At 44.1% G+C, this 23285-nt stretch overlaps 3 protein-coding genes across 3 annotated transcripts in view; all 3 read right to left on the bottom strand.

Moving 5' to 3' along the window:
• LOC144697438 (uncharacterized) overlaps positions 1 to 1608 on the bottom strand; it is a 47033-nt gene extending 45425 nt beyond the window's left edge. The window contains exon 1 of the mRNA XM_078569415.1: positions 470 to 1608. Coding sequence (XP_078425541.1) covers positions 470 to 1285 — 816 coding nt within the window. The 5' untranslated portion in view covers positions 1286 to 1608. The remainder of the gene's footprint in view (positions 1 to 469) is intronic.
• A 3686-nt stretch (positions 1609 to 5294) lies between these two features.
• Positions 5295 to 23285, bottom strand: part of LOC144697102 (uncharacterized) — a 377962-nt gene continuing 359971 nt past the window's right edge. The window contains exon 2 of the mRNA XM_078568925.1: positions 5295 to 5384. The gene's annotated coding sequence lies outside the window, so the exon portion shown is untranslated. The remainder of the gene's footprint in view (positions 5385 to 23285) is intronic.
• LOC144697881 (uncharacterized) lies at positions 13798 to 15763 on the bottom strand. Its single transcript, XM_078569848.1, has one exon. It carries the CDS (start codon positions 15761 to 15763, stop codon positions 15050 to 15052), a length of 714 nt encoding a protein of 237 aa, XP_078425974.1. The 3' UTR covers positions 13798 to 15049.

Genomic DNA, 23285 nt, shown 5'->3' with positions numbered 1-23285 from the left:
TCCAGACAAGTGGAAAGTATTCCATCACACTCCTGACTTGTGCCTTCTAGATGGTGGACAGGCTTCAGGGAGTCAGGAGGTGAGTTACTCACCTCAGGATTCCTAACCTCTGACCTGCTCTTGTAGCCACAGTATTTATATGGCTAGCCCAGTTCAGTTTTTGGTCAATGGTAACCCCCAGGATGTGTGATAAACACCAAGATTGTTTGAATTTCATTTACTTCAGGGCTGATTTTACCAGTTTCATATATTTTGCCTTAATTTCTATTTAAAACTCTAATTCATAAAACTATGAGTTATATTCTAAAACATACAAACCATGAACTAGATATTCACAACACTATAACTGGCTGGAGTTTAACATCAGCAGAAATAAAGCAAATATTTTCAATCAATCTTGGAGGTGATTAACTGGAGCAATAACAGGAGAACCTAACTCCTGCAGACACTTATGAACTCGCTGATGTGCCAATAGGTTAGATGACTGAGTGAATCCCTTCCCACATCCAGAGCAGGCGAATGGCCTCTCCCCAGTGTGAGTGCGTTGGTGTATTAGCAGAGTGAAAGACTTTGTGAATCCCTTCCCACACACAGAGCAGGTGAATAGCCTCTCCCCAGTGTGAACTCGCTGGTGCACATTGAGGTCAGAAGACTGCCTGAAACTCTTTCCACAGGAAGTACAGCTGAATGGCTTCTCAGTGTGAATTCGCTGGTGCTTCTGGAAGCTGGATGACCTAGTAAATCCCTTCCCACACACGGAACAAGTGAATGGTCTCTCCCCAGAGTGAACACGCTGGTGTTCAATGAGGCTGGATGAACGCGTGAACCTTTTTCCACAGGAAGTGCAGCTAAATGGCTTCTCCTCGGTGTGAGCTTGCCGGTGTGACCTAAGGCCAGATGACCAAGTGAATCCCTTCCCACACACGGAGCAGGTGAATGGCCGCTCACCCGTGTGGACCCGTTGGTGCTCAATGAGGCTGGATGACTGTCTGAATCTCTTTCCACAGTAACTGCAGCTGAACGGCCTGCCTTCAGAGTGGATTTGCTGGTGTGCAGTGAGATGGGATGACTGCCTGAACTTCTTGCCACAGGAAGTGCAGCTGAACAGCCTCTCCTCAGTGTGAATTTTCTGGTGTGACATGAGGCACGTTGACTGAGTAAATCCCTTCCCACACACAGAACAGATGAACGGCTTCTCTTCAGTGTGACTGCGTCGATGGTTTTCCAGCAGGGATGGATAATAAAATCCTTTACCACAGTCCGCACATTTCCACGGTTTCTCCATAGTGCCAGCCCCAATGTGGCTGCGTCGATGGATTTCCAGAAGGGATGGATAATTGAATCATTTCCCACAGTCCTCACATTTCCATGGTTTCTCCATGAAGTCGGTGTCCTTGTGTCTCTCCAGTTTGGATGATCAGTTGAAGACTCATCGACACCCACATGTATACAGTTTCTCTCCATTGTGAATAGTGCAAAGTTCTTTCAGGCCATGTAACTGGTTAAAGCTATTTCCACAGTCAATGTACTGGAACATTCTTACTTGTGTGTGCATGTGTCCCGGTGCTGTTAAATAGAATAGCATCTTACAAAGGGTACAGCACAGTAGGTGCCAGTTACACTAAAGTTGAGACAGAGACAGAACAGGTAAATATTTCTCCATCTACATTCAAAGGCTGATGATATTCGGGTCTGTTAACTCAAGAGACTCTATCAGATCTTGATGTGACTTTGGTTTGAGCTTCCCGTCTGCAAATATTTCCTTCTTATACCCTGTAAAAAGAGTTTACAAAAGTCATCACCTTGAGTACAGGATAGAAATTCAGAATGTACAATTCGAGTTTCTATGGAATTTTTCTTCCTCTCTTGCTCCCCTAAAACGGTAAACCCCCGTCCCACAGATTCTATATCCCTCCTGTGCTGAAATCCAAACCCGTTGCAAAATCTCCACCATTTCTTTCCTCCACTCCCAGTTTTTCCCTCCCTCTATTCTGCTGGGTTCAGTTCTCCAGCGCCTGTGTGCAGGGTGAGAATAAAATCAATGAGTCAATCACATTCTCTCCTGGTCACTGGGACCCCGAAGCACCGTCCGCGCTCTGGAAGTCACCAGGATGGTCTCACATGCGCCCTGCTCCCCGCTGGACCAACATGGAGATCGTTAACCTAGGCCTCCAAATAAAAAAAAACCCTGAGCTGCAAACGCGGGACTGGAAGGTATTTTTTCGGCGTTTGCGGCCTAACGGCGGTGTTAATGAACCATCTCCGCCCACCCGCCGGTTCCCCGCCGCCGCCTCTTACCCGCTGCCCAGCGACAAACAAACGTCTCTGCATCGTCATCGCTCAGGCTGCGCATGCTCGGAACACTATGCAGCACTGCGCATGCGTACAGATTCCTGTTGTTTGAACATGTACAATTTCCACCGCGAAGAATGCTGGGACCGCCTCATCATTTATATATATAAAAACAAATAAACTGCGGATGCTGGAAATCCAAAATAAAAAATACCTGGAAAAACTCAGCAGGTCTGGCAGCATCGGCGGAGAAGAGTACAGTTGATGTTTCGAGTCCTTATAACCCTTCAACAGAACTAAGTAAAAATAGGAGAGGGGTGAAATATAAGCTGGTTTAAAGGGAGGGGGGGGGGAGAGAGAAGGGGGGGGGGGTTGGTTGTTGGGACAAGCCCCATTATTTAATCATTATTTATTCCCGTTTGCTGAGGATGCGCCCCCACCCCAGCTTATTGGAACCATAGCGCGCATGCTCCGTGCAGATGGCCAGTCTCAGGGGGCGGGGCCTTCCTGCGCCTGTGCATTGCGGCCCTAATGATGGCGATATACCGTATTCACCCTCGCCGTGCAGAATGCCGTATAGTCCGCCATTTATGTAATAAATGGAGGGAAAGTTCATGTATCACAATCATGGAAGAATAGAATGATATAAAGTAATGAACTTTCTTAACTCCCACCACCGCCTCCAAACCTGTACACCTCCACCCCCCGCACCTCTCCAGTCTCTCGCAAAATGAAGACATTAAGAGCAATAATTCATTTGAATAGTTTTAAATGATGTTCTTTAAACATTTCTCTATTTTTATTCCCCAACTTAGATTCATGGCTTCAGTTGTTTTTTTTCCTCCCAACCCCTTAACTTTATCAGACAGTGTAATCTTGCCGAGTGCTGATTGGTTGTGCTGGGAACTAACAGGAAGACAACTCAGAGGGCCAAGGTAACATCGGGTTCTGTAACCAATCCTGGGGCTTCAGGATTGGATCCAGAGTTGTCCAGTCTAGTGAGTCAATGTGAAACCCTGGTAAACAATTTATCTTTTAAAAATTAACTCGAAATTTATTTTATTAACAAACCACTTTAACATTTGTCAGTATTTTATTTTTTTGGAGTTCCTTTTATGAATGTCAGACACTTCAGTTCCAAGTTGATGAGGTGATTAAAAACATTCATTTTCCTCGTTCCATGTTGCTGTTAATTAAAGATAGAGATTGATTTCCTCCTCATTGTGCGTCCATTTGTGGCATTTAGAGGGACAAACTCTCACCCTTCTACACATTCATGGCAGCTCACCACCACCTTCTCAAGAACAATAAATGCCGGCCTAGCCAGTGATGTCCACATAATAAAAAAATATAAAGAAACATTCATTCTTTTAGTGGTGAACCACAGTTTGTACTGGTGAAGATGCCTACTAACTGAATACTTTAAAATTATCTTTCTTTGTTCAATTCTTCCCATGGTCTCGTCCGCCTGTGTCCTCCTGCAAGACTCCAATCCTCTTCATAAGGAGAGACTGTTTCCACTGTCAAAGGATTGGTAAGCAGACAGCTCAGGTTTAAGGTAATTGGCAAAAGAGCTCTAGAGGTGAGGTGAGAGTGACTGCCCTTCACATCCCAGCAGCATTTTACCAAGTGTGGCAAAAAGGAAGCCCAGTAAAATTGAACTCAATGGGAATCATGGTGGAAACATCTAGCTGGAATCAAATCTTGCACAAAGGAAGATGGTTGTGGTTGCTGGAGGTCAATCAACTCAGTCCCAAGGCGTCACAGCAGGATTTCCTCAGGGTAGTGCCTCAGCCCAACCATCTTCAGCTACTTCATCAATGACCTTTCCTCCATCACAAGGTCAGACTTGGAAATATATTATCATTCCTTCACTGTCTGTGTCAAAATCCTGGATATCCCTTCCTAGTGGCATCTACACCACATGGACTGCAGTGGTTCAAGAACGTGGTTCAACATCACCTTCTCAGGGCAATTAGGGATGGAAAACAAACATTGGCCTTGCCAGTGACGTTCACATCTTATTAACAAATAATGAAAAAGAAACTAGAATTGTTCTGTTCTGAGTTTCCATCCTGTGCTGACATTAGTAATCTCCTTTTATATAATGTTTGAATAGGAGGATTTGCAGACGGGATGCTCAAATGAAACATCACGTCACAATCATTCAATAAATCATATCATTCAATAAATCAATATCATTGAATCTTTAATATAGAAGGAGAAATGTTTTAACCAATTGCATAGCCTGAAAAAGCATCACACCATTCACAGCGGGGAGAAATTGTGTGGACGAGGTTTAAACTGATCATCCAACCTGGAGGGACACGAGGACACCGGCACCATGGAGAAACCGTGGAAATGTGGGAGCTGTGGGAAGGGATTTGATTCACCATCAAAAGCGGAAAGTCATTGACGGGGAGAAACCGTTCACCTGCTCCAAATGTGGGAAGGGTTTAACTAATTCACCCAGCCTTCTGAGACACCATCACATTCACACTGAGCAGAGTTCAGTCAAATGCTCCGTGTGGGGGAAGGCAATCAATCATTCATCAAACTTTCAGAGACACCAGCAAACTCACACTGGGGAGGGATAATTCACTTGCTCCATGTGTGGGAAGGGACTCACTCAGTCAGGCTCCTGGCTGACACACCAGCGAGTTCACAGGTGACTGTAGAAGTTGGATTCTGCGATTACTGTTGGTGTTAATCATGTTCAGGATTGAATTCTTTCTTTCTGACAGTGGAGTTTGTTTCTCCTGATGTTAATAAACCATATAAATGGACTGCTGTTTAATATTCTGGATAAATATCAAGCTTTGTTTTTAACACATTGTTGTACATTTTTGCCTTTCCCATCTGATTTAATCTTCAGGTGTGTAAGAAATGTGTCCCAGCCGCTTCTGTGCTGTACGTACAGTCTAAAGATTACCAAGGTCAGGCTGTGTCGAGTCCAAGGCCACATAGAAAAATGGATGAAAAAATACAAACTCCCTGTAAATCTAAACTCCTGATTTTTGTTTTGTAACCATTGTATTTCAAAGCTCTGAGGCACAGAGCAGAAGGCTCCTTTAAAACTGTGGTTGTACAACCTGAGTCAGGCAGACTTGAAATGTGCTGTTAAATCAGAGATTGGTGTAAAACTGTGCTCTGTTCTTGACTGAATCTGAAACAGCAGGATTAAGTCTTCAGTTTAAAAATGACCATGGTGATTATTCTGTGAAGTTTTTAGGGTTTTTTAGTGACAGCCCTGAGTCCACCACTTTAAGCCAACGTCAACAACAACTTATATTGATATACCTCCTTTAACATGATAAAATACAGTTAAAAAAGTTTAAAGTCTGTATTAAAATAACACATGAAGGAGTTCACAGGATCATTTTAACTACTGGAACAATTATACAACTGACATTTGATCTCCAGATAAAGAAGGAGCTGCAGCATGTTTCCAAGAATTCCCTGTTTTATTGATTTGTGCATTTTGGATCCCAGGATTTTGCTGCAGTCTTCCTAAGTATTAACTGTATCTCCCAATCTGGTAATCAATTAATTCATAAATAACTCATTTCATCACTTCCTCTTGTAATTGTTCAGTCTGCTACTGAAATTATAGATTTAATGAACTGTGCGACAAAGTTTTATTAACTATTGATTTACTATAATTCTGCTACTAAACTTTAAAATTGGATTTCTGATTTCTGAGTCCAAATCGTTTACGTAAATTGTAAATAACTGTGGTCCCAGCATTGCTTCCTGTGGAACATCACTTCCCACCTTCTGCCAGTCTGAGTAGTTGCTCTCAACCTCTTTTGTTTTCTGTTTTGTAACCAGCTTGTTATCCATAACAGTGTGTACAATCTACAAGGAGATCAAGATCAGCCTGTGTGGAGTGAAGGGTCAGGCAGCAGAATGATGGAAAGGTGGTTACAAAACAGAAATCAGAAGGTTAGGTTCACAGGGAGTTTGTAGCAATATTTCCATCCATTCTGTTTGGTGTCCTGACCTTCAAACAGATCATCAATGTAAGAGGAATTAGCATAATCTGTAATACCAAGTGGAAAGTAGAGGCTGCAATTAGCCAAGGATATTGTCCTGTATTGTCTAAAATCTCCCACTGTGGCTGATCACCCGGGTGGCCATAGACTGCTCAATATCTATTGATCACTCAACTTTTCATTGCTGCTTCTGTCCAAGCTGTCGTTCATTATAGATTTAAGGTTCAGAGAAAGTGTTGGAATTAGATAGTCAAAACTGCTCGTAATCCCTGGAGGGTAATATTTACTTGAATTTCTACTTTGAACTTTTTGGTCATTACAGGATCCGATACTTTATCTTAGTCAGTAGTCAGGTTAGCTGGTGTGAGGCAAGTCTAGTCCACCTGATCGATGGGAAGTTACCCATTTTTGTTTTGTTTGTGTGTGTTGTGCGAAAACTGACATCTGTACAACCAGTTCCCACTTCCTTTGTAACAACAGGAAGAATCTGTTCTTTTTTCCAGATCCCTTCATTTCCCCTCACTATTATCCTCTGATATTTCACAAATTCCCCGTGTACACCATCCTCTAGCATATCTACGGCCTTCACTTTAAATACCCCCATCAGTCTTACTAACAGATAGCAATGGGATTGCTGCTATCACAGGAATCAGTTCTCAAATATTGTCACTCTGATTTTAAGGCTTCCCGCCTAACACCAATCCATATCCCCATCTGAGTTCCTGATTTTAACGTGATTGTTCCATATGCTTGGCATCCTTTCATCTGTGAGAGATAATGGGAATGCAGCCTCAGACCCTTGGTGAGGTCAGACGAGATGATCTGTTGCATTTCATCTGATGGCTAAACAATCCGATTCTGGAAAGGCAAAGCCTGTCAAAAGTGCCACATATGAAGGTATTCATTACTTATGTTGCGGGATAATCTCAGCTGACATATTGTTTGCAGAGATGGTGCCTGCTTTGAAGCTTCTGAAATCACATGTCGGTGTGGTGGTGAAACCCTGCCTACAGCTGGTGTCATTTGCATCGATCATCAGCTAGAATTTCCCACTTGTCATGATTAATATTGAGGGGTTTCATGTCTAATTTTTGAAGCTTGGAATGTGAATGTCCAACGTGGAAACCATATTTAACCCCTTTAAATCTGATTCAGCACACCCCCTCCTTAACTACAAACTACAAGAGATTGTTTTTGAGATCAGTTGTTCCTTTATAGTCTGTGTTGTTCTGAATGGTGACAGTATTAATCTTCTCCCTAATCTGTCCTAACCTTTCTGTCAGTTCATTTATTGAAACCTGGGGCTCTCCTTGTTCTAGTCTGGGGGGTAACATATTAGCCTGGATAGAGGATTGACTAGCTGGCAGAAAACAGTGAGTATGCATAAATGGGTGTTTGATTAACAGGGGTCTGTCCTGTGGCCTCAACGTTTTATAATTTAGATCAATGACTTAGATGAGGGGAGTGAAGGCATGGTAGCAAAATTTGCAGACGAAACAAGGATAGGTAGGAAAGTATGTTTTGAAGAAGACATAAGGAGTTTGCGGATAGATATAGATAAGTTGAGTGAGCAGGCAGATGGAGTATAATGTGGGAAAATGTGAAGCTGTTCACTTTGGCAGGAAGAATAATAAAGTAGAGTTTTACTTAAATGGAGAATGACTGCAGCATTCCAAGGTGCAGGGATATCTAGGTGTTCTCGTGCATGAGTCACAAAATGTTAGTCTGCAGGTAAAGCATGTAATCAAGGAGGCTAATGGAATGCTATATTTTATTACAAGGGGAATTGAACATAAAAGTAAGCATATTATGCTTCAGTTATACAAGTCATTGAAGAGACTGCATTTCGAATACTTTGTGCAGTTTTGGTCCCCTTATTTAAGGAAAAATGTAAATGCATTGGAAGCGGTTCAGAGGAGGTTTACTAGATTGATACCTGGAAAGAGCGGGTTGTCTTATGAGGATAGGTTGGACAGGCTGGGCTTGTTTCCATTAGCATTTAAAAGAGTGAGAGGTGATTTGATTGAAGTATATAAGATCCTGAATGGTCTTGAGTATGTGGATGTGGAAAGGATGTTTCCTCTTGTGGGTGAGTCCAGAACCAGGGGGCACTGCTCTAAAATTAGCGGTCGCCCTTATAGGGCAGGGATGAGGAGAATTTTTTTCTCTCAGAGGGCTATGCGACTTTGGAACTCTGCCTCATCAGGTGTTGGAGGCGGGATCACTGAATATTTTTAAGGCAGAGGAAGATAGATTATTGTTAGGCAAGGGAATCAAAGTTAATCAGGGGTAGTTGAAAAGTTGAAACTCGAAATACAAACAGATCAGCCATAAACTTATTGAATGGTGGAGCAGGCTCAAGGGGCTGAATGGCCGATCTCTGCTCTATTTCATATGTTTGTATATTTGTAATGATGACATTTCCTGTCTGCCCATTTATCCCTTGAAGTCAGCCCTTGAATTGTTGATACATTGTTTCATCATGTTCCCAATTTTCACGAACAAATGTTGAAGTGTTTGCTCCACACCCACAGGGTTTCATCTGTTTAAAGCCACAAACAGAAAGGTCCGGTTTTCTCCTGGAGTTTGAGACAGCTTTCAAAATCAAAATCAGAAAATGCTGGAAAAATTCAACAGGTCTAACAGCATCTGTGGAGTGAAAAACAGTGTTAACATTCTGAGTCCGTATGACTCTTCTTCAGAGCTTTTATCCAGGAGAGATCAGGTTGTTAAACAAACACTAAAATAAAAATACCTGGAAAAACTCAGCAGGTCTGGCAGCATCTGTGGAGAGGAGCACAGTTAACGTTTCGAGTCCGTATGACTCTTCAACAGAACTAAGTAAAAGTAGAAAAGAGGTGAAATAAGACTGTCGGTGTAATGAAAATGGATATTGTTCAAGGAACAAGTATTTCTTTAAACGTTTTTTACCTGTTTAACATACATACTTTTAAAGGTTTTTTTGTGATTTGGGCGTCAATGACAAGGTCAGCAACAGATATTACCCACCCCCAATTACCTGTGGAGAAGATGATGTTTGACCTTCTTGAACTGCTGCAGTCCGTGTGGTGAAGGTGCTCCCATAATGCTGTTAGATCAGGGGTTACAGATTATTCACCCAGTGGTGATGAAGGAAGGTGACAAGAACAATATGCATTTTCACAGCACTTTCATGTAATAGAACATTCTGGGGGTTTTCACAGGAGTTTTATAAAGCAACATTTGGCACAGGGGTCATGTAAGGAGATGTAAGGGCAGATGGTCAAAGAGGTAGGTTTTGTGGAGTATCTTAAAGGGGGAAAGTGAGCCTCGAGGAAATTACTGAGACAGGAAGGGGCCATGGAGGAATTTTAAAATAAGAATGAAAACTTTAATTTTAAAATGTAGTTACTTATTGACTAGGAACCTTTGTAGGTCAGTGACCGCAGGGGTGATGGGTGAACAAGACTTAGTGTGAGTACGCACACGAGTTTTGGATGACCTCATGTTTACAGGGATGTTGAATGTGGGAGGTCAGCCAGGAGTGCGTTAGGTTAGTTAAGTCTAGAGGTAACAAAGGAATGGATGAGAGTTTTAGCTGCAGGTGAAATGAGACTGGGGTGGAGTTGGGCGATGTCACTGAGGTGGAAATAGATTGTCTTGGTGATGATGCTGATATGTGGTACATACATACGAACTAGGACCAAGAGAATGCCACTAAGCCCTTCAAGCTGGTCATGGCTGATCTGATTGTAACCTCCTGCCTACTCCCGATAACCTTTCACCTCCTTGTTAATCAAGAATCTGTCTAGCTCTGCTTTAAAAATATTCAAAGACTGGCTTCCACTGCCTTTTGAGGAAGAGTGTGTTCCAAAGACTCACAACCCTCTGAGTGAAAAATATTCTCCCCATCTCTCTTAAATGAGCGATCCTCTATTTTTAACCAGTGACCCCGAGCTGTATTTTCTCCCACAAGAGGAAACATCCTCTCCACATCCACCCTGTTAAGACCCCTCAGGACCTGGTTTCAACCAGGTCACCTGTTACTTTTCTAAACTCCAGTGGATACAAGCCAAACCTGTCCAACCTTTCCTCATAAGACGACCCTCCCATTCTTGGTATTGACCTAGTAAACCTTCTCTGAACTGCATCTAATGCATTTACATATTTCCTTAAATAAGGAGATCAATACTGTATAGAATACTCCAGATGTGGTCTCACCAGTGTCCTGTACAACTAAAGCATAACCTCCCTACTTTTTTCTAATAATTATTATATATTTTTTATATATATATATATATATTCTTTTCCCACCTATTTCTATGATTATTTAAAAAATTTACTTCCATCCATTGTTTTATCTCCACCTTTTAGCCTATTTCGATCCCCTCCCCCAACTAGGGCCATCTGTCACTTGCTCATCCTGCTTTCTACCCTTAATGTCACCATTAGCACACACTTTAGCTAATATCACCATCGTCAACACCCCTTTGACCTTTTGTTTATGACATCTTTGGCAATCTCTCCTTTGCCTCCACCTATCACTGGTCCTCTATCCAGCTCCACCTGTCCCACCCCCTTTAAACAGCTTATATTTCACCACATTTCTATTTCTCTTTAGTTCCGATGACGAGTCATTCGGACTCGAAAAGTTAACTCTGTTTTCCTCTCCACAGATGCTGTAAGACCTGCTGAGTTTTTCCAGCAATTTTTTTCAGATTTCCAGCATCCGCAGCATTTTGCTTTTATCTCCCTACTTTAGTATTCAATTCCCCTCACAATAAACGATAACATTCTATTACCTTTCCTGATTACTTGCTGTACTTGCATACTAGCCTTTTGTGATTCATGCACTAGGACACCTTGATCTCTCTGAATCTCAGAGCCATGCGATCTCTCACCATTTAGATAATATGCTTCTTTTTTATTCTTCCTGCCAAAATGGACAATTTCACGTTTTCCCATATTTTACTCCATTGTGAGTTGGAAGCTCATCTCATATGACTCCATGGTTGTGAACAGCTGGTTCACCCTCAGGCAGTTGCCAGGGAGAGGGATGGAGTCAATGATTAAGAAATGGTGTTTGCAGTGGGGACTAAAGAAAACGGTTTTGGTCTTCATAATATTTAAATGGAGGAGATTTCTGTTCATCCATTATTGAATGTCAGGCAAGTCAGGACGGTGTGTGACTTGGAGGGGAATTTGGAGGTGATGATGTTTACATACGCCTGCTACCATGGCCCTTCTAGTGGTGGGACTTTAGGGTTTGGGAGATTCTGTCAAAGCTCTGATTGAGTTGTAGATATATAAAAAGATATATAAAATCCCTCTTCTTCACCTCCTGCCTCTCCCAGTTGTCTATCTCTCTCTCTCTCCTGTCTCTCTCTCTCTCTCCTTCTTCTCCCTTAGAGGCTAGGGTCTTGTGTAACTCCAGACTGGGTGGCAGGCTCCCTTCCCTGAAGAACATTAGTGAACCAGTTGGGTTGTTACGACAATCCAGCAGTTTTCATGGTCACTTTTCCCTGGTGTCAGCCCCACAAATTACCAGATTCATTCAGCTCAATTTCACAACCTGCCTTTGTGTTTTTGTGGGTCCTCTCTCACTCTCTTTTCTCTATTTAAGATTCACTTCACAGGGTGTGAGAAGGGTAGGGTTTTCAGTCAGGAAACAGAAACCAAACATCACATCAAAATCTGACAGTCACCGAATGTATCATAACCTGAATATCATCTGAATTTGAACATGGGAGGAAAAAGCACTGTTTACAGTGAGGAGAAACTGTACACGTGTTCTGTGTGTGGACGAGGCTTCAACCAATCATCTGACTTGTCAGAACATAAATGCAGTCACAACAGGGGGAGAAACCATGGAAACGTGGGACCGTGGGAAGGGATTTGATTACCCATCAGCGCAGTCACACTGGGGAGAGGCCGATCACCTGCTCTGGCTGTGGGAAGGGATTTGCAAAGTTATCCACCCTGCTGGCACACCAGCGAGTTCACACGGGGCAGAGGCCATCTACCTGCTCTGAGTGTGGAAAGGGATTCACTCAGTCATCCCACTTGCAGACACACCAGCGAGTTCACCCGGGGGAGAGGGCATTCACCTGCTCCGAATGTGGGAAAGGGTTTATTTCTTCAGCCAACCTGATGACACACCAGTGAGTTCACACCGACGAGAGACCTTTTAAATGCCCAGACTGTGGGAAGTGTTATAAAACTTCCCAGGAACTGATGCATCATTAATGTGTTCACACTGATAAGAGACCGTTCAGGTGCTCTCATTGTGGGACTAAGTTCAGACGATCATCTTGTCTTGCCATACACCAGCGCACTCACAGCGGAGAGAAATCATTCACCTGCTCAAAGTGTGGTGAGGGATTCAATCAGTCATCCACCCTGCTGAGACACCAGCAAGTTCACACTGAGGAGAGACCATTCATCTGCTCCAAGTGTGGAAAGGGATTCATTCAGTTTTCCAGCCTGTGGACACACCAGCAAGTTCATAAATAACTACAATGATTGGATTTTGCTGTTAATCACATCCAGGACTGAACCATGTTCACTAGGGTCTATCTGCTGATGTTCATAAACTCCAGCCCAGTTATAAGGAGAATATTCTAGATAAAAGTCAAATAAATCAGCTTTGTGTTAAACATACAGTGTGTTGAGTCTTTTTAACAAAAATTAGTCCCTTTTGAAGTGCTCTCCCTCTCCCTGTCTCCTCCATCCTTACCTCCAAAACAAATGTGAGGAGCTCATGGAGCTTCTTTGTCACTAAGATTGAGACAATCTGATCAGCTGCCTCTGCTGCTTCCCTTCTTTCCACTCACCCACCGGACCAAACTGTCTCTAAAGTCGCTTTTTTCCAAGTTCTGAACTCACATCTTTCTCCAGTTTCTCTCCGATCTCCGGTCAAGCATGTCAGAGCTCATCATGTCTGTGAGACCCACCCTGCTGAGACACCAGCGAGTTCACACTGGGGAGAGACCATTCACCTGCTCTGTGTGTGGGAAGAGATGCACACAGTCATTCACCCTGCTTAGACACCAGACGTCTGCTCCCTTGACCCCATTCTCACTAAACTGCTGACTACCCAACTTCTCCATGTTAGCTGATATTGTTAACAGTTCTCTCTCACTTCCAATATTGTCCCCCTCACCTTTAAATCCACTGTTGCCTCCCTAAAAAAAACAACCTTTGACCTCACCATCTTTTCTAATTACCGCCCATCTCCAACCTCCATTTCCCATCCAAAGTCCTTGAACTTGGTGTCCCCCAATGATTTATCCTTGGTCCCTCCTATTTCTCATCTACAAGCTGCCACAAGGTGACATCATCCAAAAGCACCACGTTAGTTTTCACATGTACACTGACAACGCCCAGCTCTACCTCCCCACCATCCCTCTCCATTCCTCCCCTGTTACTAAATTATCAAACTGTTTATCCAACATTTAGTACTGGATGAGCAGAAATTTCCTCCAATTAAAAATTGGGAAGACCAAAGCCATTGTCTTTTTTTTTTGCAAAAATATACTTTATTCACAAAATATCTTCAACAAAATTTCAAACCATTTCAAAATCACCATCACAAAAATACAATCAGGTTCAACTTTTACAATGTGTATCACGAAATGCATCAATACAATAAATGAATATTACAATCATTTGCAGACATTCATTTTGAGCTGTACAGCCCGTGGGGATTTAAACAGTTCCCAGTCCCTTAGTGCACTGTGGCAGAAAGGTCTTAAGCAGCGACCCTTCCCCATTGCGCCTTTGCAGCAGCTGCCCCAAGCTTTAGTGCATCCCTCAGCACGTAGTCCTGGACTTTGGAATGTGCCAGTCTGCAACACTCGGTCGGGGACAACTCTTTGCGCTGGAAGACCAACAAGTTTCGGGCAGACCAAAGAGCGTCTTTCACCAAGTTGATGATCCTCCAGCTGCAGTTGATGTTTCTCTCGGTGTGTGTCCCTGGGAACAGCCCGTAGAGCACAGAGTCCTGTGTCACAGAACTGCTCAGGATGAACCTCGACAGAAACCACTGCATCTCTCTCCAGACCTTCTTTGCAAAGGCACAATCTACAAGGAGGTGAACAACAGTCTCTTCCCCACCACAGCCATCTCGAGGGCACCGTGCAGAGGGGGTGAGACTCCTGGCATGTAGGAAGGATCTGACGGGGAGGGCCTTTCTCACCACCAGCCAAGCTACGTCTTGGTGCTTGTTGGAAAGTTCTGGCAATGAGGCATTCTGCCAAATGACTGTGACAGTCTGCTCGGGGAACCATCCCACCGGATCCACCCTCTCCTTTTCCCTCAGGGCCTCTAAGACGTTACGTGCTGACCACTGCCTGATGGACTTGTGGTCAAAGGTGTTTCTCTGCATAAATTTTCCCATGAGGGACAGGTGGTACGGCATGGTCCAACTACTTAGAGCGTTCCACGGCAGCGTGGCCAGACCCATCCTTCGCAACACTGAGGACAAGTAGAACATCAGCAAGTAGTGAGTAACACTTGGTGTTTGCATACTGAGGGTCTACGCACTGCTTGATGCAGCCACACACAAAGGTGGCCATCAGTATGAGGGCGATGTTGGGCACGTTTTTTCCCCCTTTATCTAGAGGCTTGTACATCGTGTCCCTGCGGACACAATCCATTTTCGACCTCCAGATAAAGCGGAAGATGGCTCAGGTGATCAGGCTGTCAATCCTGGATGTGATTAACAGCAGCAAAAGCAGCAGAATCCAACTGCTGCAGTCATTTATGAACTTGCTGATGTCTCATCAGGTTGTAGGACTTTGTGAATCCCTTCCTGCACATGGTCTCTCCCCAGTGTGAACTCGCTGGTGTGCAGTGAGGCTGGATGACTGCCTGAAACTCTTTCCACAGGCTGTGCAGCTGAATGGATTCTCCTCAGTGTGAATTCGGTGGTGAGACTGGAGGACGAATAACCATGTGAATCTTTTCCCACACATGGAGCAGGTGAATGGCCTCTCCCCAGTGTGAACTCGCTGGTGTGCAATAAGGGTGGATGACTGAGTGAAACCCTTCCCACACACGGAGCAGGTGAACGGTCTCTCCCCAGTGTGAACTCGCTGGTGTGTTCTGAGGGTGGATGAAGATCTGAACCTTTGTCCATAGGTTGTGCAACTGAATGGTTTCTCCTCAGTGTGAATTCGCTTGTGTATGGTGAGGGTGGATGTACTGTTGAACCTCTTGCCACAGTAAGTGCAGCTGAAGGGCCTCTCCTCAGTGTGAATTCTCTGGTGTAACATCAGGGAGGTTGTCTGAGTAAATCCCTTCCCACACACGGAACAGTTGAATGGTTTCTCCCCAGTGTGAATGCGTCGATGGATTTCCAGCAGGGATGAATAATTGAATCCTTTATCAGAGTCCTCACATTTCCACAGTTTCTCCCCAGTATGAGAGCTGCGATGGCTTTTCAGAAGGGATGGATAATTGAATCCTTTATCCTCACATTTCCATGGTTTCTCCATGGTGCCCGTGTCTTTGTGTTGCCCCAGCTGGACAATCAGTTGAAACCTTGTGCACACACAGATCGGAGCAGGTGAACGGTCTCTCCCCAGTGTAAACCGGTGTACAATGTGAATGGTATAATGTCTATCAGGCTGAGTAACTTGTTAAAGCTCTTTCCTCGCTTGAATGCTCTAACTCAGGTGTGTGTGTCTCGGTCATTTTCCAGTCACACTGATGTTTGAAATCTTCTCCCACAAACAGAAGACAAATGCTTCTCCTTCACATTCAGAGGCCAATGATATTCAGGTCCTGATGATTCTGTCAGATCATGCTGTGGTGTTTCGTTTCAGTTTCCTGTCGTAATTCCTCTCATTTGAATAACCTGGGAAAGAGTTTTAAAAATTATTTACTGTCTGTACAGGTTAGAAATTCAGAACAGACAGTTTCTATGAAATATTTTTTCCTCTCTTGTTCCCCCAAAGCTGTAAATCCCCGTCCCACACACTCTCCCTCCTCCCTGGGCTGAAATCGAAACCCATCTCACCATCTCCATCATTTCTTTCCTCCACTCCCAGTTTTCTCTCTCCCTCCCTCTCCTCTGCCTGGGTTCAGTTCTCCAGCTCCCGTCTGCAGACTGACAATAAAATCAATCATTTTCTCTCCTAGTCACTGGATCCTGAAGCCCCGCCCACTCTGCCACACCAAGATGGCCGCGCCTGCGCATTCATCCCCACTGAAACAAAATGGCGGCCATTCACCCAGGCCTGTTCCCGGGGTAAAAGCCTCCGAGCTGCAAACGCGGGACCTGGAGGTTTTTATTCGGATTTTGGACCCGACATCGGGTGTTAATGAACCCTACCAGCCCACCCGCCGGATTCCCCCCCCCATTCCCCGTTGCAGCCTCTTACCAGCTGCCGAGCAACAAACAAGCTTTTCCGCAATCGCAAAAACAGAATTACCTGGAAAAACTCAGCAGGTCTGGCAGCATCGGCGGAGAAGAGCAAAGTTGACGTTTCGAGTCCTCTGTTTTTGTTTTCGATTTCCAGCATCCGCAGTTTTTTGTTTTTATCTTTTTTGTTCCCCCCTCCCCCCACCCCACTCCTCCTCCCTCCCCCTCCCTCCCTCTCCCCCTCCCCCCCCTCCCTCTTCCCCTCCCCCCCCTCCCTCTCCCCCTCCTCCCCCCGCAAGCGTACTGGTCCCAGCAGAGTTTGGATCGATCGAAGGCTGTGCTCTTTCACACACTGCATTGGAAGCTGCAAGATATGCATTTCCCATGGGAATTCCAGTGTTAAAATTCAATGGTAGGAAGGCGGTGGTGTAGTGGTATTAACACTGGACTTGTACTTCAGATGCCCAGGGTAATTCTCGAATCCCACCATGGCAGATGGCGAAATTTGAATTCAGTGAAAAATCTGGAATTAAAAGTCTAATGATGATCATGAAACCATTGTCGGGTGTTGTAAAAATCCATCTGGTTCACAAATGTCCTTTTAAGGGGAAATCTGCCATCCTTACCTCGTCTGGCCTACATGTGACTTCAGACCCACAATAATGTGGTTGACTATTAAATGCCCTCTGAAATGGCCTAGCAAGACATTCAGTTCTCAAGGGCAATTAGGGATGGGCAATAAATGCTGGCCCAGCTGGTGATGCCCACACCCCATGAACGAATATTTAAAAAAACTGCGATATGTATATGTTGCCAGTAATATGACCAACTGGTATTATAATGGGAATTCCACTGTAGCACATCAAAAAACATAATTTTCAAGAAACAATTCTTCCCAGATTGGCGGGATCATAATCTCAATGAGATTTGATATGAGATTGATGCCCAGATCCAGTGTGTTAAGGTTTTGTGGAGGGAGATTTTACACAGCCTGTGTTGTTCAACTGGTAGATAATGGGGATCTTAATCCCAGCATCATCATTTCAATTCATGTGCTGGGTGATTAATCTTTATATTCTGGTTAAAATACTATTTTTAATTATATTATTTGCTGTGGTGGCTTGGAGAGCTAATCAGTAAAGTCTGAAATTAGTTTCAAAACAAAAATCAAGTACATGAACCTTCCACCATGAACCACTAAAACAGTGAGTGGGAATTAGTGGGGAATGGAGAGTCCCACACAGCAGCAACGACAGCAGAAGCAACCCCTGTAGTCACATGGGAACTGGTGTCTCAGCAGGCCAGATGACCGAGTGAATCCTTTCTGTGAGTAACTGTAAGGATCAAATTCTCATGGATATTCCAGACCATTTATTTCACTTATGCCAGCACTTCAATAAAATTGGGAATTCTTAGGCACAGGCTAAACTTCTATATGTTTAATTCGTAAGATCATATTTAATAGAAGAAGGAGTAGGCCATTCAGCCCATCGGGCATGTTTCATTCTTCAATAAGATCATGGATGATCTGATTGTGGCGTAAACTTCCTCTCTGCTATCATAACCCTTTGACTCCCTTGTTGTTCAAAAATCTGTCTAACACAGCCTTGAATATATTTAATGACCCAGTCTCCACCTCTCTTTATGGAAGAGAATTCCAAAGACAACCAACCCTCTGAGAGAAAAAAACTCCTCCTCATCTCATTCAGAAATGGGAGACCCTACTTTTAATGCAAAAACAGAAAATGCTGGAAAAACTCAGCAGGTCTGGCAACATCTGTAGAGAGAGAAACAGAGCTAATGTTTCGAGACCATATTATTTCAGATTTCCAGCATTCACAGTATTTTGCTTTTAGCTTTGACCCTGTTTTTAAACTGTGTCCCTCCCACTCACCCCCCCTCCCCTGCCAGTTCTAGATTCCCCCATGAGGGGAAACATCCTCTCAGCATCTACCCTGTCAAGCCCCCTCAGAACCTTATATGTTTCAATGAGATCACCTCTCATTCTTCCAAACTCCAATGAATATAGGCTCAACCTGCTCAACCTTTTCACATAAGAAAACCTCTTCATCCCAGGAATCGGCCTAGCGAACCTTCTCTTCACTGCATCCAATGCAAGTATATTCATACTTGGGTAAGGAGACCAACACTGTACACAATACCTCCAGGTGCAGTCTCACCAATGCCTTGTACAGTTCCAGGAAGACATCCCTACTTTTATACTCCAACCCCCTTGCAATAAAGGCCAGCATTCCATTTGCTTTTCTAATTACTTGCTGTACCTACACGCTAACTTGTGATTCGTGTGCAAGGACAACAAGATCCCTCACTATTGCAGCATTCTGCAGCCTCTCTCCATTTGAACAATATTTTGTTTTTATATTCTTCCTGCCAAAGTGGACAAGTTCACTTTTTCCCACATTTTACTCCACCTGACATTTTTTGCCCAATATTTGCCCTATCTATAAACCTATGAAGACTCTTTGTGTCCTTCTCACAACTTATTTTCCTATCTCTTTGTATTGTCAGCAAAGTTGGACACAATACAATTAGTCTCTTCATCCAAGTCATTAATATAGATAGTAAATATTTGAGGTCCCAGTATTGATCCCTGTGGCACTCCATTGGTTACAGTTTGCCAACCTGAAAATGATCCATTATCAACATCCTGGGGTTACCATTGACCAAAAATTGAACCAGATGAGCCATATAAATAATGTGGCTACAAGAGCAGTTCAGAGGCTAGGAATCCTGCGGTGAGTAACTGACGTCCTGACTCCCCAAAGCCTGTCCATCATCTGCAAAGCACAAAGCAGGAGTGTAATGGAACACTCCCCACTTGCCTGGATGAGTGCAGCACCCACGCCACTCAAGAAACTTGACACCATCCAGGACAAAACAGCCCATTTGTTTGGCACCCCATCCACAAACATTCACTCCACCATCGTCACATAGTAGCAGCATTGCATACCATCTACAAGATGCACTGCAGGAACTTACCAAGGCTCCTTGGGCAGCACTTTCCAAACCCACGACTGCTACCATCTAGAAGGACAAGAGCAGCAGACACAGGGGAACACCTCCAGCTGGAAGTTCCCCGGCAAGCCACTAACTATCCTGACTTGGGAAATTTATTGTCATTCCTTCACTGTCGCTGAGTCAAAATCCTGGAATTCCCTTCCTAACAGCACCGTGGATGTTTCTGTACCACATGGAATGCAGCAGTTCAAGAAGGCAGCTCACCACACTTTCTCAAGGGCAATTAGGGGTGGACAATAAATGCTGGCCCAGCCAGCGAAGCCCACATCCCGTGACTGAATAAAGAAAAAATCCTGACTCTGTTTCCTGATATTAATGAATCCCCTGTCTGTACTAATGTATCAGCCCACCCCACCCCGCCCAACACTGCCTCCCACCACCCTCCCCTCCATGATCAAAACTATAAGTTTCATCAGGTGCAGTAACCTTTTATGTGCACCTTATTGAATGTTTTGTTTTGGAAATCCAGAAACATCACATAAACTGGTTCCCGTTTATGCACTCTGTTTGTTAAGCCCTCAAAGAACTCTAATAAATTTTGTAAGAATACTAATGTAAGGGGAAAACATTGTTTGCAGGTCTACTACAAGCCTACCTTCACTGATCAATGTACACATTGGGATTCTTACAGTCCCTGATGCTATAAGATTGGTCTTATCAGCAACATTGTAAATCGGACTCGAGCCATTTGCTCACCAAGCCTGATGCTGAAATCAGGCGCATCATAGACATCCTACAGGATAAAGGCTACCCTGATCAGATCATTTCACGCTGTATATCATGCAAACTCATGAACAGGCTTTAGGGCGTCACTTTCAACTCTGAAAAATGCCCAGTCTACCTTAGATTACCCTGGAAGGGTGATTTTCTGCCGACAATTCGATAGATAAGAAAGGAACCAGAGTGTGAAGACACAATCAGCTGGGGAACGGTGGAAAGGCATTGGAGGAGAATGGTTTGGCCAACCATATCAAACTCTGAAGGCTGGTCAAGAGGAATGATGAGAGATAGTTTACCTTTATTTCCTTAATGAAATAGGATGTCATTTGGAACTTTGGGAAGACCTGTTTCGATATTGCAGCAAGGTCAGAATCTTATTGGAGGGATTCAAACATGACGTTCCGAAATGATGGGCAGGATTTGGGTGGTGACAACACATTTCAAGACTGTGCAAAAGAAAGGGAGGCTGCAGATGGGGCAAAGGTTTGCAAGGACGGTGAAAAGTTGTTTTCAGTGAGGAGGGTGTGATGATGGCGGATTTGATGAAGTGGCAGTGCCTGAAGGAAGAGAATCATTAACAAAGTCAATGAACACGTTGGGTGATCAGCAGTTTAGTGGCAAAATGGTCGATAGAGCACCAGAGGGGTCTCATGGACAATTTGCGTCCTCAGAGAGTGTAAGGGGAGAGAAACGAAAGAACTATCAGAGTTCAGGGCTCGGGCAAGGGTGGACTTTAGAGGCAGTTTGGTCCGGTGGGCAAGTGGAAGAGAGGGAAGCAGCAGAGGCAGCTGATTGGATTGTCTCAATCTTAGTGACAAAGAAGCTCCATGAGCTCCTCACACTTGTTGTTGGAGGTGAGGATGGAGGAGGCAGGGGAGAGGGATAGCCCTTCAAAAGGAAATAACTAGTGTTAGGGATATTAAAAAGACTCAACACCTTGTTTGTTTAACACAAAGCTGAATGATGTGACTTTTATCCGCAACTGGGCTAATATTTATGAACATCAGCAGCATCAGCCCCAAATTAACATAGTTCAGTCCTGGATGTGATAAACAGGCAAATCCAATCACTGTAATTACTTGTGAACTCGCCAGTGTTTCAGCAGGGTGGATGAACACGCAAATCTCTTCCCACACACGGAGCAGGTGAACGGTCTCTCCCCAGTGTGAACTCGCTGGTGTTCCAGCAGGTTCGATGAGGTCGTGAATCCCTTCCCACATGCATAGCAGGTGAATGGCCTCTCCCCAATGTGAACACGCCAATGAACAGTGAGGTCAGATGATGTCTTGAACCAAGTCCCGCAGTGAGAGCACCTGAACGGTCTCTCATCAGTGTGAATATGTTGATGACGCATTAGTTCACTACAACTTTTAAAACACTTACCACAGTCCAGGCATTTAAAAGGTCTCTCTTCATTGTGAACTCGCTGGTGCGTCAGAAGATCAGATGAACGGGCAAATCCCTTCCCACACTCTGAGCAGGTGAATAGCCTCTCCCCAGTGTGAACTGATGATTTGCCAGCTCAAACCTGTAACTGAACCCTTTGCCACAGTGTCCATATTTCCACGGTTTCTCCCCAATGTGAATGTGCTTGTGTTTTGACAGGCCAGATGGTCGCCTGTAACTTTGCCCACACACAGAACATGTGTATGGTTTCTCCCCATTGTGAACGGGGCTTTTTCCTTCCATGTTCAAAATCCAATGAGATGCAGGTTGTGATGAATTAAGTGACTCCGTCAGATCCTGATGTGACGTTTGGTTTCAGTTTTCCGACTACAAATCCTCCACTTCTAATACCCTGTGAAATTAATTTAAAAAAGAAAAAAGGGAGGGAGAGAGAACCCACAAAAACACTAAGGCAGGTTGTGAAATGGAGCTGAATGAATCTTGTAATTTGTGCGGCCGGCACAAGGAAAAAGTGACCTAGGATGAAAACTGCTGGATTGTCATAAAAACCCAACTGGTTCACTAATGTCCTTCAGGGAAGGGAACCTGTCACCCGGTCTGGGTCGACACAAGACTCTGGCCTCTATGGAAAAAGACAGAGCTGGATATGCAAGTGGCAAAGGAGAGGGATTTTATATATCTACAAGTCAACCAGAACTTTGACAGAATCTCCTGAAAACTCATCCTCCACCACCTAGAAGGACCAGGGTAGCAGGTGTATGTGAACACCATCACCTACAAGTTCCCTTCCAAGTTATACACTGTTCTGACTTGTCTGACATCCAGTACTGGATGTACAAAAATGTTCTCTATGTAAATAATGGGAATACCAAAGCCATTGTCTTCAGTCCCCACTACAAACTCCACTCCCTAGCCACCGACACCATCCCTCTCCCTGGCAACTGTCTGAGGCTGAACCAGACTGGCCACAACATTAGTGTCATATTTCATCCCCAGCTGAGCTTCTGACCACACACATGTGCCAGCTCCAAGAATGCACATTTCCACCTCAGTCACATTGCTTGACTTGTCCCTGTTTCACCTCATTTGTTTCTGAAACTCTCATTTATTCTTTTGTTAGCTTTGGACTTGACTATTCTAATGCACTCCAGGCTGGCCACCCACATTCAACCACTTGTAAACTTGAATTTATCCAAATCTCTGCTGCCTATGTCCTCTGCACTGAATTTGACTCATTCACCGATCACCCTGTCCTTTCTGACCTACGTAGGCTGGCGGTTCAGTGGCATCCCAATTGAATGTTCTCATCCTTATTTTCAAACCTTGCTCTTCCGTATTTCCAACCACACAGATGTTAGACTCTTTGGCCACAGATAAAACAGATACACATACATTCAAGTTTGCATGAATCGAGCGACGCTGTCATGTTTTGATGTGATGCTTTGTTTCAGTTTTTGCCTGCAATCCTGCTCTTCTCTAGCCCTGTA

This window comes from Cetorhinus maximus, chromosome 23, assembly GCF_964194155.1.
Source record: "Cetorhinus maximus chromosome 23, sCetMax3.hap1.1, whole genome shotgun sequence".
Taxonomy (NCBI): Eukaryota; Metazoa; Chordata; class Chondrichthyes; order Lamniformes; family Cetorhinidae; genus Cetorhinus; species Cetorhinus maximus.
This window is presented reverse-complemented; position numbering and strand designations above follow the sequence as displayed.

Coding starts and splice junctions, on each gene's coding strand:
- LOC144697881 (XM_078569848.1), bottom strand. CDS start 15,763: ATGGAGAAACCATGGAAATGTGAGGATAAAGGATTCAATTATCCATCC.